At 36.7% G+C, this 19,447-nt stretch overlaps 1 protein-coding gene across 17 annotated transcripts in view; it reads left to right on the forward strand.

Annotated features, from left to right (window-relative positions):
- Positions 1 to 19,447, forward strand: part of Slc4a7 (solute carrier family 4 member 7) — a 113,769-nt gene that overhangs the window by 13,296 nt on the left and 81,026 nt on the right. Inside the window, exon 1 of one of the 17 annotated variants that reach the window (XM_087182174.1) lies at positions 922 to 1,480. The exons of the other annotated variants lie outside the window; for them this stretch is intronic. Coding sequence (XP_087038300.1) covers positions 1,448 to 1,480 — 33 coding nt within the window. The 5' untranslated portion in view covers positions 922 to 1,447. Of the gene's footprint in view, positions 1 to 921; positions 1,481 to 19,447 lie in introns of those variants that run through there. 17 annotated transcript variants of the gene reach the window in all.

Genomic DNA, 19,447 nt, shown 5'->3' on the forward strand with positions numbered 1-19,447 from the left:
TTATAACTTGCCTCAAGAGAATGGCACATAAACTGTAATAAGTGAGCATTGGTATACATATTTGGTTAGGCCTTTTGAGTAGGGGGTCATTTACTGTTTAATGTCTTGGATTTAGTGTCACAGCTTTTCCTTTAGTTTGCATCTCAAATTAATTTGATCCACAGTTTATAGAATGTAAATCTGAGAATTTAATCATTTAGTCTAGGAGTTTAACCAGAATTTATTATATTTATTTATTTATTTATGGTTTTTTTGAGACAGGATCTTGCTTTGTAATTGAGGCTGGCCCTGAACTCACTGTGTAGCCCAGGCTGGCCTTGAACTTGTGGTGATCCTCCTGCCGCTGCCTCCTGAGTGCTGGGATCACATGTGTGCACCACCGCTCCTGGCTAACCAGACTTTTTAAACTTTGCTGATTGTCAGTTTTATCTTTGTCCCCTTTCACCTTGTTCTCCACTGTTCAGTGAAACTATGGGGCTAACACTAACGTCTCCCTTAACTTTCCACCTTTTCCGGTAATTACTGTTAAATGAAACCTAGGAAGGGTGCACTTCAGATAATCATTTTTGAAGATCTTCCTGTGTGTTTCAAACTGTAGGTTGTGAGAGATGTAGGTTGTGTTTCAAACTGTAGGTTGTTAGAGATTAATGTATTATAAAAAGCATTAAGAATGAAGAGAAAGGAACCAAATAGATAATAAAAGACTACATTACAAGGGTTAAGGGAAATACTGCTTTGTCAAACTCGTTTTATCCACGTATACATAAATATGTAAACAGATATGTGTATTGGGTTGTGAGGCAAAATGTCTTTTTAGGATGTGCTTTTAAGAAAAAAGTTGAAACAATATATTATAAAATTTGATTATATTATTTTAGGAATAGTACATATATGAGTTTTTAAATAAAGTTTTAATATATCCAAATAGGTATTTAGATTAAATATTGTTACTTGGCATCTGTATTTATATCTCTTTTCTTTCATAGTATTGGGTATTGAACCTATTACCACATGCTGGGCAAGTGCTATACCTCCAGCCCTTTTTTCTTGTTTTGTTTTGAGATAGAGTCTCAGAACGTTGCCCTACACTAGCTTTGAATTTGTGATCCTGCTGCCTAAGCCTCCTGAGTAGCTGGAGTTGCACAGATGTGCACCATCATACCTGGCTTGACATAAATTAATGCTCTTTCAAAAGATTTTTAGGGCTGGGGGTGTAGGCCAGTGTTCAGTCCACAGCCTCAAAAACAAGTTTTTATACTTAAAAATTAAACTTCATATTTTATTAACAGCTTGTTCCATGGATAATAAATTCGATATAATGAGAAGGAAGAAGTGCCAACAGATTACCCTCTCTTCAGTTTCAGACGTCCATCAGCTGCTTGAGGCTCATGTACAAAAATAGTATGGTATCTGCAATTATCAACACATCACCGAGGCTCCGAAGTATATGAAGTATTGCTACAGTACTTTTATTGTAATGGTATGATCATTTGGAAGAGACATATGGAAAACTCTAGAAACAGTCTTAACCAGTGCTAAAGCTAAGGAATATTCTATTAGTGTATCTCAACTGCTTTGAGATTTTAAAAGAAGGGAAGTGAGATGCATGGAATGCTTAATTACAGTGAATTAGGTTTTATGTCTCCATGAATACATTCTTAAAGCAAGCTTAAAAGGAGACAAGTATTATTTATTTTATAGGATAATCCTTAGAGTCTTAGTTTTTTTAGAGAGGGATCTAAAGGAGATTCAGTAGCTTATGATGGAGGAAATAATCTGAGTCTTTGATAAACTATAATTTTATTTTTTGTGGTGTTGCGGATTAAACCTAGGGACTCCTATATACCTGTCAAGCACTAAGTGCTCTGCCACTGAGCTACCATCCTGCCATCATGGTCTGAATTGTAATTAAAACTCAGAAACTCAGATACACTTTCAAACAAAGTATCTAAAGTAAAAGAAAAACATTATTTTCCTTCAATTTTTTCTTTCTTTCTTTTTTTTTTTTTTATGTGGTACTGGAAACTGAATGAAGACCTTCACAATGAACTGCATTCCAGACTTCCATTATGTTTTATTTTGAGACAGGGTTTTGCTAAGTTGCCCAGGCTGGGTTTGGACTTGTGATCCTCCTGTCCCAGCCTCCCAGAGTGCAGGGATTACAGGAGTGTGCTACTATAGCTAGCTTCTTTTTCTGTATTTTAATGGATGGATATTTAGTATTCAGTATTATTTCAAATATTGAAAGATATGAGTATTTCTTGGAGGTAAAAATTTAAGGATAAATAGGTTTTATTGTATTTTAGGGGTTTTTTTGGTTTTTTTTTGGTACTACGGATCGAACTCGGGTCCTTGCACTTGCGCAGCAGGCGGTGAAACCACTGAGCTAAATCTCCAGCCCTGTATTTTAGTTTTTGGAAACTTTTTTACAAAGAGCATATTTTAATTTTATACTAAGAATATTTTTAAGCTGGGTGAGGTGGGGCACACCTATAATCCCAGCACTCAGGAGGCTGGGGCAGGAGGATCACTGTGAGTTGAGGCCAGCCTGAACTACACAGCAAAACCCTGTCTGAAAAACACCAAACAAAATTTTTTTAAAATATCTGAACTTATTATACATCATTATTCAGAGATTAGTAGAGTGATTATTTCTAAAAGAGTTAAATCGTATTTCAGAGACTGGACAAAATTTGTGACATTTATCAACTGGATCATCCTTTTAGCATGTCCACAATGGCTTTAATTATTGACTTATGTGTTTAATTTTTTGCTATGAAGAGATTGTAGTGAAATCATATAATTGAAATTTAGGCTCTTGAAAAGTTTTAAGTGGTTTTAAGCATTGCTTAAAACCAGAAATCCTTTAAATTACTTGTGGCATTCTATAACTGAGTCCCTTTTAAGAAGTTTTCAGATCACACTCAGTTGTTTGAGCTTTTGACTATTGTTAGAGAAATTCTCAGTGGATCCAGTGTCAGGACTGTGCATCTCTGTGTCTTTCTTCCCTGTCACTACTAATGTTCACTCTAGATTGTGGATTGGAAATGTCAGCATCTGACTCAGTGTGTCCAAGGGCTTCCTAGGCAGAAGCCTTGTGTTAAGAGTACTTGTGCGAGATCCACCTGCCGTCCTATCCTTTTGGTTTGTTGATTTCTGTCCTCTCAGGATTCTCATTTCCATACTGTGCTTTGATGGTCATAAATCCTCAAACTCCTCTATATCTAAATTTCTGTTGTTTTTGAGACAAGGTGTTGACATGTTGCCTAGTATGTCTCAAACTCCTACCTCAGTCTCTTGAGTATCGAGAATTACAAGTGCATGCCACCATGCCTGGTTCTGTCCGATTTTTTTTTTTATACCTCTCTTACTCTACTATGCTCCTTTTTGTTTGTTTCTTGTTTTCAGGTACTGGAGATCAAGCCCAGGGCCTTCACAGTGAGCTATATTGCCAGTCCTTTTTTATTTTTTATTTTGAGACAAGGTCTGGCTAAGTTGCTAAATTGCCCCAGTTGGGCTCAAACTTGGGATCCTCCTGTCTCAGCCTTCCAGAGTGCTGGGATTACAGGCATGTGCTACCACACTTGAAAATATAATTCTTATTTGCAGAACTTTAAGACTCCCCAGTCACTTACCCCTGCCCCCAACCCCTTCTGCTGTCTCTGCTTCCTTTCCTTGCCTCTGCCTCCATCCTTAAGCAATTTAGAATCCATAGCCCATATCTTTAGCCCCCCTATTTATTTGAGGGTGTTAATCATTGTGTTCATCTGCATCCAAAATTAAGTTACACAGCATCGTAGATTTGTGCCTCCATGGATTTATGTTTTCATGTAACACCGCAACATTATAAACATAGAAATAGTTCTATCTTTTTAATTATCTTATGTTCTTTACAGTGGGTACATTGAATGCTCTCTGCTCTCTTCAGGTTCTGTCTCTTCCTCAATCATAGTAAATATTTCACCTAAATTCACAGTCAGTTGAAGCTGGCAAAAGGGAGTTCCTTTACCATTCTGTTACAAGCATGTCTTAAACAGCACTCAGCAAACCTTTTCTTTTTGCATTTCTTTCCCTTTATTTTTTTCTTTTCCCCTTGGTGCTGGGATCAAATCCAGGGACTTGTGCATGTTAGGCAAGCCTTCTATCATATCACCAGCCCTATTTTGCATTTATCTCAGTGAATAGAACCACTATCATTTGGTTGCTCAGTGGTTGAAATGGGAGTATTATCCTTGATTTTTTTCTTTTCTTGCAAACAACAAATCCAGTGGATTCAGAATCCAAATCATCTTGAGACAGTCTGCTTCTTTCCTTTCTTTGACCATCAGTGTTCAGGCTTCTTGTCTTAGTGCAGTAACTTTCTAATTGGCTTCCATCTCCCACAATGGGGAGATGGTATTGTCTTGTGAAGCACAATGCTGATGGTCACCCCTACTTGCTATCAAAATGAGACTGAACTCGCAAGGCCTGAAAGATCTGCCTCATTTATTTTCCTTCTCCACCCTTTTCTCTCGTACTGCATTTCCCTCCTGGTCTACATTTCCATTTTTTTAGCTATTTGAACATATTGAACTTTTTTTCATCTCTGGGTCTTGGCACATTTTATCCCTGGCACTTGATAAATATTGTTGGATAACTGTGAATAAGGGAACACATTTGAGGTTTCTTTCTGGAGGATAGTTATAAAAATGCCAGGAATATATGTATATCTACATATATCTAAATGATTTTGGTGGTAATAAAATTAACAAAATCTTTTAGACAGTTAAAAAATTAGTTGATAATGCAAGGATAGCATGGCTATTAAGAGTAATACATATTGTATTTTTAATTAGATGCAAATTTATATAAATTGGGTAGAAACAAACCTATTTGCATTGAAGAAGCCTGTGTTATAAAAGTTGGTGCTAAATCTTACACTATTTTGAATGATATTTCACAGCTGTGTTCTTGATTGCTTACTGTCTTCCCAGAATTCATGAAGAAATGACTTAAATGACTATAAAACCATCATTACTACTGGAAAGACAAGTGACAGTATATGTCCTATCTATAGGGTCGGTGGCTTTTTTTTGTTGTGTTTTTGTTTTTCCTTTCCAGATGTCAAAGATTTGAAGATACATTTCTTTTTTTAAAAAAAAATTTTTATAGCAAAACATTTATTGGTACATTTTAGGCATACATAATGATAACACTCATCATTGGGAATTTGCACCTATACACGGTACGTGGCCCTTTTTCCCCATTCCCCCCTCCATTTTGTACACTGTATTGTACACGGTATTGTACACAGTAATGTACACTGTATTGAAATATAGCACAAATACATTGACTTTCACCTTGATTACACATTTATACCATTTAAATGAGTAGTCAAATAAAAAAAATGGCTGGGGATTTGGCTCAGTGGCACTGCGCCTGCCTTGGAAGTGCAAGGTCCTGAGTTCAATCCCCGGTACCAAAAAAAAAAAAAATGCAAAACTGAAATTTTTCATCTTCAAATTCCTTGATTTCCATAAATGACAGTATCATTTCACAATTCACAAAACCTTTTCAGCATTTTACTCCAATTTGGCCACCTCACTTCAGAAAAGTAAATGATGTCCCCATAATCAGCATCCTTACTCTCAAGGAACTCCTGAAATTGGTGATGATTCGATCCCTAGGACCTCATAAGATTCACAACTTTGATGATGATTGGCATAACATCTTTTTGTTGTTGTTCTGGTACTGGGGATCAAACTCAGGACCTTGTCCTTGCAAGGCAGGCGAGGCACCACTGAGCCAACTCCTGGGCTGAACTCACTATTTCAACTCATAGGGATTTTCCCGCCTCAGCCTCCTGAGTACTGGGATTATAGGCGTGCACCACCACACCTGCCTCCCATAACATCCTTTTTTTTCTTCTTCATACCAGGGATTGAATTTGGGACCTTGTACTTTCGAGGCAGGAGGCGGAACCACTGAGCTAAATCCTGGGCCCTGAATTTTCTTGATGTATGATGCAGCACTATTTTATTAAATGTGACTTTCCAGCAACAATTGCATCATCTCTTATTAATTTATAAATCCCTCTTTTTTTTTTTTTGAGACAAGGTTTCACTCTGTAGCCAAGGCTAGCCTCGAACTTGCAGCGATCCTCCTGCCTCAGCCTCCTGAGTGCTGGGATTATAAGCATGTGCCACCACATCCAGTTTAAATCCCTCTTCTTTACCAACCATCAAAGGGTACCACTATGGGTACACAAGATATGTTGACAAAGTTTGAAGAAAATCACTTAGTTTTACTGCTTCATACAAATGAAGAGATTTGGCTGTATTTTTTTTTTTTTTTTGGTACCGGGGATGGAGCTCGGGTCCTTGCGCTTTTGAGGCAAGTGACAGAACCACTGAGCTAAATCCCCAGCCCTGATTTAGCTGTATTTTAATGGCATCAAAGAACCCATTTCTTCAGTGATACTGTATCCATAATCTATAATACTGCTAATTAAAAACAGTAAGTTGAACCATATCTGTCACATCAGCACTTTCATCTATTGCCCAAGAATAAAGTTTGAAATTAGCAGCTTCACTCTTAAATCTTTTTCAGTAGATTTTTCCCCATTTCCTCAATTGTCTGGCTGTAGTCTGGTGAGACAAAGTGATTTAGAAAAATTAAGCAGGATGCCTTACTTCTCTCAACAAAGTAACACTTACCCAGTTTTCACTGAAGACTCTTCTTCCATTTTTCTTTTTTTGAGTTCTGTTTTCTTTTGAGATGATGATGAAGCCATTCTGTGATTCAGTCATGCTGAGAGGCTGAAGCAGGAGGATCACAAGTTCAAGACCAGCTGGGGCAATTTAGCAAGATCCTTTTCGTTGACTGGGTTTTGCTCAGGCTGGCCTTGAACTCACGGTGGTTCTCCTGCCTCAGCCTCAGCCTCCCGGGTGCTGAGGGTCTTGATCTTTATCTGTGTGAAGGAAAATTATGCAGCCACCACACAGCCTCACTCCAGCATCTGCTTGTAGTCTGGAGAACTATCTCACTGAAGGTTGTTTTAAAATCAGGAAATAAGCTGGGTGTGGTGGTGCATGCTTATCCCAGCATTCCAGAGGCAGAGGCAGGAGGACCACCAAACCATCAAGACCAGTTTGGACCACACACTGAGGCCCTGTCTTGCTTCTCAAAGGTGTTTTATGGGACAAAGCCATGAGGTGAGGTGGGTTCAAGGTGGGACTGAAGATATACTTCTTCAAATTAGGGCAAATAAGAGCTTTATGTAACTTGCTTTGAACATTTCTAGCATGGAATATTTTATTTATCATGTGTATCACTAAAAATTTGTAGTATACGTAGTTGCTAAAATCTTGCGTAAAGAAAACTATCTTCTGGTAGCTTGAAATAAGTTTGGAAATGATCAGTATGTACAAGGTACATTTAATTTCATTTAAATATAAAATGCTAACGTAATATGACTAGTGAAGATGATCATGTAGTAAAACAAATACCTGATATTTAATTGAATGCTTACATATACAACAGGAGCTTTTGTAAGCTTGTTTCATTCAATTATCTTGTTTAAATATTTGTCACTTATCATTTGTAAATACTGTTATTCTCATTTTATAGATGAGAAAACTAAGATCCAGTGAGGTAGATGATCTGCTCAGCTAGTCAGTGGAAGAGCCAGGACTTGAATTTAGGCATTCTAGTTCTACAACTTAATTTTGTCTTCAGTCCGGATAAACTGGTTGAAAGATGGTACTTTATATGTGTAGGTACAGTTTTTCAGTATAAGGGTGTAATTTTGTGCTAATTTAATTTGTGGAGATAATTTCCTGAGTTAGGACATTAGAAGCTGTTTTATAAATATATGTAAGTTACCATAGTGAGTTAAAATTTATACAGTGCTGCATTATTTAAATATGATTTTGCTTTTTGAATTGTACTTTCTTAGTAGAAACAGCCACCTTTTTTAAAGTTACTGTTGATTTTCAAAGTGAGATAACCATTCTTTTTTTTTGATGCCGGGGATCAAACTCGGGTCCTTGCACTTGCTTGCACAGCAGGTGGCAAAACCACTGTGCTAAATCCCCGGCCCAAGATAACCATTCTTGAATTCACTTTATACTTCTCAAGATTTTATGACATTTCTTAAGTCTAACAGTTTTTGCTTTTATTCCCTATCTTTGTTGGTTCATCCATTTTTTTTTTTTTTTTTCAGTGCTATGGATTAAACCCAGGGCCTCGCACATGCTAGGGAAGTGCTCAACCAGTGAGCTACATCTCTGTAACACTTTTTTTTTTCCAGTTTTGAGACAGGATCTCACTAAGTTACCCAGGCTGACTTTGACCTTGTGATCTTCCTATCTCCTTCTCCCAAATTGCTGGGATTACAGGTGTGCACCACTATGCCCTGCTTCATTTATCCTTTTAAAAATAACTTTGCTATCAAGTTATTGAATATTGAGAGAAGAAAGAAAGAAATTCAGACCACAATCTTTGATCTCCTGTTTACCTTGATGACCTCCAAGTTTTCCTCTATCTCTGCCATCTTTAAGCATTTTGGTTACTATTATTAGGAGACATCTGTATTTTTATCCACATAAAATAATATCTCTGTTGGAGAAAAAATACAAAAAATATAAAAAATATTGGGAGTATGTTGGTATTTTCTCAACTTGGAACAATGCTAAAAAACACCTGACCAAATATTTTTTGAAGTAGTTTGATAAAATTAATTATAGTTTTAGATTATATTTTATTGAGTGTGAAGATATTGCCGTGTGCCACAGTTTTCATTCATATATGAATATTTGAGAAATAAAAATTATCTTGAACGTTTAAAAGTATTGAGAGTAGGGCTGGAGATTTAGCTCAGTGGTTTTGCAGCCTGCCTTGCAAGCGCAAGTACCTGAGTTTGATCCCTGGTACCAAAAAAAAAAAAAAGTATCGAGAGTAAATGACAGCAAGCAATTGTATTTTATAATAAAGACATGCTTGTTGACCTGCGTAACAAATTTGGCAATATTTTGATCTGAATTTCCAATCTATTTCCATTTCATAATTGACAATTCTTACCTCAGTAAAAACAAATAGAAGTAATTGTTCCAGAGTTCCAGGAAGTTCTAGCCAGTATTCTTTTGTTTTCCCTGGAATCAAAAACTTTATTTAAACTCACTACATTCTTTTTGTAAATACAGAGTTCTGTCTGGTACCTGGGAAAAGCTGAACAGAATTTTAGAGAGAGGAAGACTAAAGGGCTCAGTTGAATCACCTCTCATTTTTGTCTTTTTTGTCTTGACGCATGCTTCTTTCTCAGGTCCACTTGGAGTCCCTGTTCTATCTGCATCTTCTTCAGCTTCTTGTTTTCTTGATGCAAAGCCTAGAGGCTGGATCCTCAGTAAGTTAGGACTGTGGATTTTAGTGAAGCAGATTAATTAAATAACTGTGTTGAGTAGAATGCAGAGTTCAGTTTTTATAAATGTGGAGGCTTAGTTTATGTTTGCCTATATGTATGTATGTACTGACTTTTGAGAGAGAACCTGGTAGATTTTTAATTTTTCTTCACAGATCTTGAAAGTACTAAGAATGAGGGGCTGGAGGTATAGCTCAGTGGTAGGGAATTTTCCTACGTAGCATGCGTGTGGCCTTGAGTTCAATCCCCAGCACCATAAAAAAGAAAAAGTAAAAGGAGACCTAAAAACCAGTGTTGCCTTTTAGCTATTTCTAAAGCAGTGATTCTCAGTTGCGGGGGGGGGGGGGTTGCCCCTACATTCTTCTACATCAAAGGAGTGCCTGGTCCAAAATGTCCTTAGTACTGAGCTTGAGAAACCCTGTCCTGAAGGATTACAATCAAGGACCATAGAGCAAAAAACCCAAAATGGAGAAGACCAAGAATATGTTTTTGGAGTTTAGAGAAGTGATTCTTCATTAGTTGACTGCCTTAGAGGAAGTGAGAAAAAGCATGTTTCTACTGAAAACCTGAGTTTAAATATATGAGTTAATATATGAAACCCTAATTTGACTTTGGTGATTTCATATTTAATTGTCTCAGTTATTTTTTAATTCTTACCAGTCAGATTTTTAATTACTTTAAAAATTTCTAGTAAATTGTAGTTCAGTGAGACCTGTATCTTTGTAATAGACATTTATGAAGATCACAGATTCGCATTTTCTCAATGCAAATACAAATTGAACTATATCATCTTTGTCACTAGCATTTAAGGGTGAAGTATTGTTGTTTCAGGGCTGAGGTTTGAATCCAGGGCTTTTGCATGCTAGGCAGGTGCTTTTCCCTGAACTGCATCCCCAGGGCCTGAAGTATTTTTTATTTTATTTAATTTTTAAATTTTTTTATGTTTTTTGGTACCGGGGATCGAACTTAGGTCCTTGTGCTTGCACAGCAGGCAGCGAAACCACTGAGCTAAATCCCCGGCCCTGCCTGAAGTATTTTTAAGAAAGATGACTACTGGTGTGGCTCAGTTGGTAGAATGCTTGTCCTGGGTTCTCTCTCTAGAACCACCCAGACAAATAGAGATACTTTGCCAAGTACAGTTGTTACTTTTTATTATAATGTGTGTATTTCTGGAAATGCATTGATAAAACACAGTTTTTGCCCTACCTAAACTATTTCACTTGTGAAGTAGATTTTTCAGCTATTTAGTGAATATCAAGTTATACTTCAAACTATGGTGAAAAATAAAAATTCTTGAAGTAATATGGGTATTTGAAAGAGCTTTTTAAAAACTGGCTGTAAATCTACTTCACTGTGATACATAAACAATGATTATTCAGTGTTACATGTAAAATGCCCATATGAAAAAAAAAACCGGTTTCACTATATCCCACATTTGGCTGATAGGCAAGTGAAATATTTACTAGTACTTGCCTTCTTTTTTTTTTTTTTTTTTGGTACTGGGGATCGAACTTGGGTCCTTGCACTTGCGCAGCGGGCGGCGAAACCACTGAGCTAATTCCCCGGCCCCAGTACTTGCCTTAATATTTTCTCCTGAATTAAATTAAATGCCTGGGTTTCTTAAAACAACTGCCAGAAGATGTTTTCAAACTTTGACTTTCTTTGCCTGGAGCAGGCATTTTAGTTAGGCATTGTCTTCACCACATGTGAGTACCAAGATGAGAGAAGTTTCTTGCTTCTAATCAAGCCACTAGGTGGTGATCTTACATGGTAAAGCCTAAGTTTTAGTGGTGGTGAAAACTGAAAGGGTTGCCCAAATTAAGCAATGTGAATTCTACAATGATATTTACACATGTGAAGGAGGTAGACTGGCGGTGTTCTTTGCTGAAACATATTTTTAAGTAAGACAGGTTTTCCAGTGTTTTACAGGGGTTTTTCTTTTGTCTTTTTTGGACTATTTGCTTCAAACTTATCTGTGGAAATCAAATTAAAATAAAATCTTCCTATTTATGCTGACTTTTAATGTTTTTATGTTTTGCTTCTTATGGTAATAGCTTCAATTTTATTAGCTGAATTGCTAGTATTTAAATTGTATAAAGATAAGTAGCCAGGCATGGTGGTGCATCTGTAATCCTAGCTACTTGAGGCTGGGGCAGGAGAATCACAAGTTCAAGGCCAGTTTGGGCAATTTAACAAGCGCTTGTCTTAAAATAGAAAGGGGGCTGTAGCTATAGCTCAGAGTAGAACTGCTTTCCTAGCATGCATGAGGCATTAGGTTCAACCTCCAGTACCACACACACACACACACACACACACACACACACGTGCGCACATGCATGCATGCTGCTTTCTAATTAAAACAAGAATTACGTTATTTTTGAGACTAAAACGTCACTGATATTTCAGCTTAGTGACATTGATTATATTTAATATTAAATATTACATGTGGAATTAATATTTTTGCAGTACTGTGGATTGAACCTAGGGAGTGCTGAGCTACATCATTAGCCCTTTTTATTTTTTTAATTTGAGAAATGGTCTTTGCAAAGTTGCCTAGCTGGCTTTGGACTTGTGAACATCTTGCTCCTGCCTTAGCTATAGGTATGCACCACTGTATGCAGCTGAATTAGTAGATTTTAACATATTTAGAGTAACGTGATCTTTGTTGAAACACAGAAGACAAATGTATGTACTGTTCTATACTTTGTCTTTGGACATATAAAGATATATTCAGAAATAGGTTTTATCTTCTGTAAAGCATAAATGGCATATTAAACATGCAATTGCAATTTTTTGTAATATAGCACTGACATCTGTTGGGTGTGACTCTGGTTCTGTGTCATTGTTCATAAGTTTTTAGAATATTCAGTGGCAGTCAGACATTTCCTTATGTGCTTTCAACATGTCTTCTGTTTTTTGCCAGTTTGAATAATACACATTCTTTTTTTTAAATGTTATTGGTACATTTTAGGTATACAATATAATGACATTCATCATTGGAAATTTGCACCTTTACATAATCTCTTTTGGTTCTTATTTTTTCCCCATTCCCCTGCCCTCCAACCCCTCCATCCCTCCCTATTTACAAAGACTTTGTTTCCATTTTTTCATTTTCTCATATTAATTCCATTCCCTTCTTTCCTTTCCCTTACCCTTCTCACTTCCCCTTCCCCTTTGGCCCTTTTCTTCCTATTTCACATTATCTATTATAACTTTTAGTCCTCGTTTACACTTTCAGTTTCTCACACTAGAGAAACTATTTGGCATCTACACACATGTGTCCTATGTATGTCACTTGAGAGTATGGCCTCAATGTGCATCCTTTTAGGTATAAATGTCTGTAATTTCTCATTTTTTATGGCTGAGTAGTACTCCATTTTATAAAAAAACCCCACATCTTCTTTATCCAGTTTCCAATGGAAGGGCATTTGGGCTGCTTCCAAGTTTTGGCTATTACAAATTGTGCTGCTATGAACATGGGTGCACATATTATCACTGTGGTATGATTGTTTTAATTCTTTGGGGAAGATAGCCAGCATGGGAATAGCTGGGTCAAATGGAACTTCCAGTTCTAGTTCTTTGAGGTCTGATTTCCACAGTGATTGCACCAGTCTACACTCCCACCAGCAGAGGACCAGGGTTCCTCTTTCCCCACAGCCCTCCCAGCATTTGTTATTGGTTGAGTTCATGATAGCAGCCATTCTTTCTGGGGTGAGGTTGAATCTCAGCCTTGTTTTCATTTGCATCTCTTGAATGACCAGTGATGTTGAACATTTTTTCATATGTTTATTTGCTATTTCTACTATGAGAAATGTCTGTTCATTTCAGATGCCCATTTTTGGATTGGGTCTTTAAATTTGGGAGGTCTGATTTTTTTAAGTTCTTTATAGATTCTGGATAGTAGACCTGAGTCTGAGGAACAGCAGGTGAAAATTTTTTCCCACATTGTGGGATGTCTTTTCACACTGATGGTGTTTTCCCTTGCTGTGCCTGTGCAGAAGGTTTTTTAATAAGAAGAGATCCCACTTGTTGATTGTGCTAGTTCACGGGCAACTGAGGTTTTGTTCCTAAAATCTTTTCTACACTAATGTCTTCAAGAGTTCTACCTAACCTCTATTCCAGCTGTTCAGCGTTTCTGTTTTAATATTTCGGTCTTTAATCCATTTCAATTTTAGTTTAGTGCATGGTGAGAGATAGGTTTAGGTTTCTTTTTTTTTTTTTTTTTGGTATTGGGGATCGAACTCGGGTCCTTGCGCTTGCGCAGCAGGTGGCAAAACCACTGAGATACATCCCCGGCCCTGAGATTTAGTTTTAATCTTTGGCAAGTTGAAATCCAATTTTTCCAGCACCATTTATTAAAGAGGCCATCTTTCCTCCAGTGAGGGTATTTGACTCCTTTGTCGAAAATGAGGTAGCTGAGTGTGTCTGGAGTTGTTTCTGAATCTTATAATCTGTCCCACTGGTCCTTAGGTCTGTTTCTTTGCCAGTACCATGCTGTTTTTATCACAGTAGCTTTGTAGTATAGTTTCAAGTTGGGGTTGTGATACCTCCTGCCATGTCTCTGTTGCCAAGAATTGCTTTTGCTATTCTGGGTCTCTTGTTCCAAATAAATTTTTGGATTGTTTTCTGAAGGTCCATGAAGTATGCTGCTGGAATTTCAATTGGAATTGCATTGAGTCTATATAGCAGTTTTAGAAGTGTTGCCATTTTCACTATGTTGATTCTTCCTACCCAGGAGCAAGGGATGTCTTTCCATTTTCTGATATCCTCTTTGATCACTCTTTTCAGAGTGCTATAGTTTTCAGAGAAGAGGTCTTTGATTTCTTTTGTTAGGTTGATTCCTAGGTATTTCAGTTTTTTGGATGCTATTATGGAAGGTATTGTTTGCCCTATTTCTCTCTCAGTGAGTTTGTTGTTCATGTAGAGGAAAGCTGTTGATTTTTTGTGTGTTGAACTTGTATCCAACTACTTTACTGAATTTATTAAGCCTAGAAAGCTTTTGGTGGAGTTCTTGGGGTCTTCTGTAGAGAGTATCAAGTCATCTGCAAATAATGACAATTTGACTTCATTTCCTGTCTTTATTCCTTTTATTTGTTTTTCTTGTCTAATTGCTGTGGCTAATGTTTCCAAAACTGTATTGATCAGGAGTGGTAATAGTGGACATCCTTGTCTTGTTCCTGATTTTAGTGTGAGGGATTTCAGTTTTTGACCATTTAGTATGGTATTGGCTGTTGGTCTTTCATAGATGGCTTTTATCAAATTGAGCTAGAGAGCATCTATTCCAATTTTTTGTAGGGTTTTTATTATAAATGCATTTTGGATTTCATCACATGCTTTTTCTGCATCTATTGAAATGATCATATGGTTTTTGTCCTTGGCTCTATTGATATAGTGTATTACATTTATTGATTTGTGTATGTTGAACCATCCCTGCATCCCTGGGATGAATCCCACTTGATCCGGGTGTATGATCTTCTTGATGATCTTCTGCATTCTATTTGCCAGTATCTTATTAAGGATTTTTGCATCTTTGTTCATTAGTGAGATTGGCTTATAGTTCTATTTTTCTGTTGGGTTTTTCTCTGCTTTGGGGATCAAGCTAATGCTTGCTTCCAGGAATGAATTTGGGAGGATTGCTTCCCTTTCAATTTCATTGAAGTGTTTAAACAGTAGTGGCAATAGTTCCTCTCTAAATGTCTTGTAGAATGTGGCAGTGAAGCCATCAGGAACCCAGGCTTTTCTTAGTTGGTAAGTTTTTAATTACGTTTTCAATTTCATTGATTGATATTGAGTTGTTTAGAATTTTTAGGTCTTCTTTGTTCAACTTTGGTAATTCATATGTATTTAGGAATCTGTCCATTTCTTCCGTGTTTTCCATCTTATTGGCGTATAGGTTCTGGAAGTAGATATTGATGATCCTCTGGATTTCTGCTGGGACCATTGTAATTTCATCCTTTTCATTCCTAATTACATGGGTTTGGGCCTTTTCTTTCCTTTTTCTGATTAGGTTGGCTAGGGGTTTGTCAATTTTGTTGATTCTTTTGAAGAACCAACTCTTGGCTTCATTGATTTTTTTTGTATTGTTCTCTTAGTCTCCATTTCATTGATTTCTGCTGTCATCTTTATAATTTCCTCCCTTGTATGAGCTTTGGGGTTGTCCTGCTCTTCTTTTTCTAGAAGCTTGAGGTTCAGCATCAGGTTGTTTAATTGGGCTCACTCTGTTTTCCTAATATGAGTATTCACTGCTATGAATTTTCCTCCTAAGGCTGCTTTCATTGTATCCCATAGATTCCAATATGTTTTATTGTCATTGTCATTTAATTGTGGGAACTGTCTGATTTCTTCTTTAATTTCCTCTATGACCCATTGGTTATTCAGAAGCGTGTTGTTCAATTTCCATGTGTTTATGAAATTCTTGCGGTTTCTTTTGCTATTGATTTCCAATTTCTGTGCACTGTGGTCTGATAATATACAGGGGATAACTTCAATTACTTTGCACTTACTTAAACATATTGTATGAGCGAAAATGTGGTCTGTTTTGGAGAACGACCCATGTGCAGCTGAAAAGAACATGTATTCTAATTTTTTGGGATGGAACACTGTAAACATCTGTTAAGTTCATTTGTTCAAGAGTTTGATTGAGTTCTAGTATTTTGTTGCTTATTTTTTGTCTAGTTGATCTATTTGTGACAGTAGGGCATTGAGGTCCTCCACTACTCTTGTATTAGTGCTTATTTGATTTTTCATGCCTGTTAGTATTTTATATAGTTTGGTGCACTAGTGTTTGGTGCATATATGTTTATGATTGTCACCTCTTCCTCTTGGATTGTTCCCTTTACAAGGATGTAATGTCCTTCTTTGTCTCTGTTAATCAGTGTTGATGTCAAATCCACTTGATCTGCAAGAGGATAGCTACTCCTGCTTTTTTTTGGGTTTTTGTCGCATGGAGTATTGTTTTCCATCTTTTAACTTTCAGTCTATGAGTTTCTTTTTGAATTAAGCATGTTTCTTGTATGTAGCATATTGGTGGATCTTGCTTCTTGACCTATTCTGCCCATCTCTTTCTTTTGATTGGTGAATTGAGACCATTAACATTGATGGTTATAACTGATATGTATTGACTTATCATTGTCATGACTTTTTCTTCGTTTTTGGATTCTCCCCCTTTGCATTTAATTTCTAGTTGTGCCTGATGGATTCATTCTCCTGGGCTTCCTGGGGTTGTGATCCTCATCTTTTCCTAGGTTATTGTCTAAAATTTTTTGAAGTGCTGGTTTGGTATTCATGAAGTTCCTAAGGTGCTCTTTGTCATGAAAGTATCTTTTTTCTGCATCAATTTTGAAAGATAGTTTTGCAGGATACATCAGTCTGGGTTGGAGGCTGTTTTCCTTTAGAGCTTGAAATGCATCACTCCAAGCACTTCTTGCATTGAGGGTTCGCTTTGAGAAGTCTGCTGTGATTCCGATAGGCCTTTCTTTGTATGTGATTTGTTTCTTTTCTGTAACTGCTTGTAGAATTTGTTCTCTGTTGGGTTTCTGGAATCTTAACTATTATATGCCTATGTGTAGATTTTTTTTTTGATCAAGGGTATTTGGAGTCCTATATGCCTCTCTTATCTGTATGACAAGTTCTTTTCCCCTCCTTTGGAAGTTTTCTGCCATCACTTCTGTTCACAGGTTTTTTATGTCATTTGCACTCTCTCCTGTTTCTTCCTAGACTCAGATCAGTCTTTTTTCATTTGGTATCAGGGATTGAACCCGGGATCTTGTGCTTGTGAGGCAGGCAGCAGAACCACTGACCTAAATCTCTGACCCTCTGATCAGTCTTATGTTACTCTTCTTTGCATCATGGATTGATTTCTCCTGGTCCCTTACAATTTTAAAGCAGTTTTTCTTTTCCTGGTCACTAATTGCAATCTTATCTTCTGCATCTGAAATTCTGTCCTCACATTGGTTCATTCTGCTGCATAAGCTTTCAGTGGAGTTTTTAATCTCCTGGAAATCTGTTTGCATCTGTTTTATGTATTCCATTTGTTTTCTGTGTTAAGATTTCATCATGTTCCTCATCTTTTTTTTTTTTTTTTAATCTCAGTCCTCTTTAGATTTAGTAATCATGACTTGCACTATGGGCACAGTCGTTGCTGTTATCTGAGAAATTATTTCTAATTTCATTATTTCCAGATCCTCTTTTCATTGCCAGTTCAGGGAGTCCAGGTGGTTGAGTATCAGATTGTATCTCATTTCCCTTTGGGGTTGCTTTAGTTGATCTGGAAGTCTGGTTTTGTGTTTGTTTATGTGTCTTCTTATTTGGGGAGGCGTTTGGCAGGGGGGTGGGGGGGTGTCCTGCTGGGGCCATGCAGCTCACCTCCTCAGTGCTGGGGGTGGTGGTATGGTGGCCTGGAAGCCTCTTCTTCAGTGCTTGGGACGGCTCTGCTCCTTGGCGCTGGGGGTGGCCCCTACGCATTCGTGACTTTATATTTCATTGCTTTTATTTCTCTGAATTACCCATAATGGATAATGCTGTATCAAAGTATATCCTTTAAAAATGTTAAGTGATAGTGAGTAAAGGGAAAGGGGAAACCCCACAGATCTTGTCTTGAATTATATTTTAATGTCTGTTGTCTTTACCGAAATCCCTAGAAACTAAGTTGCTTTAACAGTCTTCTAATGCTTTATTCCTATTTAAGGCAGAATAGTTTGGTTCATTTCTCCTGTACATGTACAGTCTGTTCACTTGAACTAAACAATGGCTAAAGCAGAATGATCATGGAAATGTGCTGTTAACTTATAATGTAGAAGTAGTTAATTACTTTTAAGCCATAATATATTCTTTTATTTTTTATTTTTATTTTTTTGGTACCAGGGATCGAACTCGGGTCCTTATGCTTGCGTAGCAGGCAGCGAAACCACTGAGCTAAATCCCTGGCCCTAGCCATAGTATATTCTTAAAGGTAATTTGCACAGATGCATGTGTTTGTGTTTTGTCCAATATAGAAATGAAATTAAGGAGGAATATTTAAACCTAAAGTTGAGGTTTTGTTCTATACAGATGCTTGATTTAGCATTTTATTTATTTTTTTGTTTTGTTTTGTTTTGGTACCAGGGATCGAACTCTGGTCCTTAAGCTTTCAAGGCAGGCGGCAGAACCATTGAGCTAAATCCCCAGCCCCCGATTTAGCATTTTAATAGTTGATGTACCTCTTTACATTTTACTTGGATAAAAGCTTAGGGTGGTCTTGTGTGTGAATGTTACTTATTTAGTAACGACATTAAAGATAACTTTCTGGAAAAAAATTTTAAATGCGTTCTCATTATCTTACTCTCTAAAATGTTTTAAATAACTTATATTTCCACTACAGTATATGAGAATTTTTCTGTCTATGTTACTAGTTTTAGATGATTGAGATATATATATATATATATATATATATATATATATATATTATTTTTTTGTCTCATCTATCTAATGAGACTTAAATTGCATTTGCTGAACCACTAGTGAGAATGTCCATTTGGTTACTGGCCATTGTCTTTTCTCTTAAGGGAATTTTACTTGGTTCTTGTTTTCCAATTTTCTTTTCCTTTATTTTCCTCTAAATGAAGAAGTTCCTTATGTGCGAGAACTATTTAGTACTGGGTTTATCATACTGCATGCATGTCTGTCATGTCCTTGTCTCTGTTTTGTTTATGGTGCTCTTTTGTTTAGAGAAATACTGTATTTAATTTTTGGTATAATAAAAGATCTGTATGCTTTTTTTTTGTCAGTGCGGGGATCAAACCCATACCTCACATGTACTAAGTGAATATTTTATCAGAGCTATAGTCCTACCCCCGTTAGTGTCCTTTATGGATCTTACCTAAGAATAGATCCTTCCACAATAATATAAAAAATATAAATTTTAAATTGTGGTATTTCAATTATCCTTAATTCATCAGGGATTTATTTTTACCTGTGGTTGGAGGTAAAGACTTAAAATTTTATCAAAATCTGGAGAGCCAAATGTGCCCTGTTGTTTAATAACTAGTCTTCCTCTACTGTAGTGTATATTTA

This window comes from Heterocephalus glaber, unplaced genomic scaffold (genome assembly GCF_053883595.1).
Source record: "Heterocephalus glaber isolate CG9 unplaced genomic scaffold, H.glaber_assembly_v1.0 deba00001472, whole genome shotgun sequence".
Taxonomy (NCBI): domain Eukaryota; kingdom Metazoa; phylum Chordata; class Mammalia; order Rodentia; family Bathyergidae; genus Heterocephalus; species Heterocephalus glaber.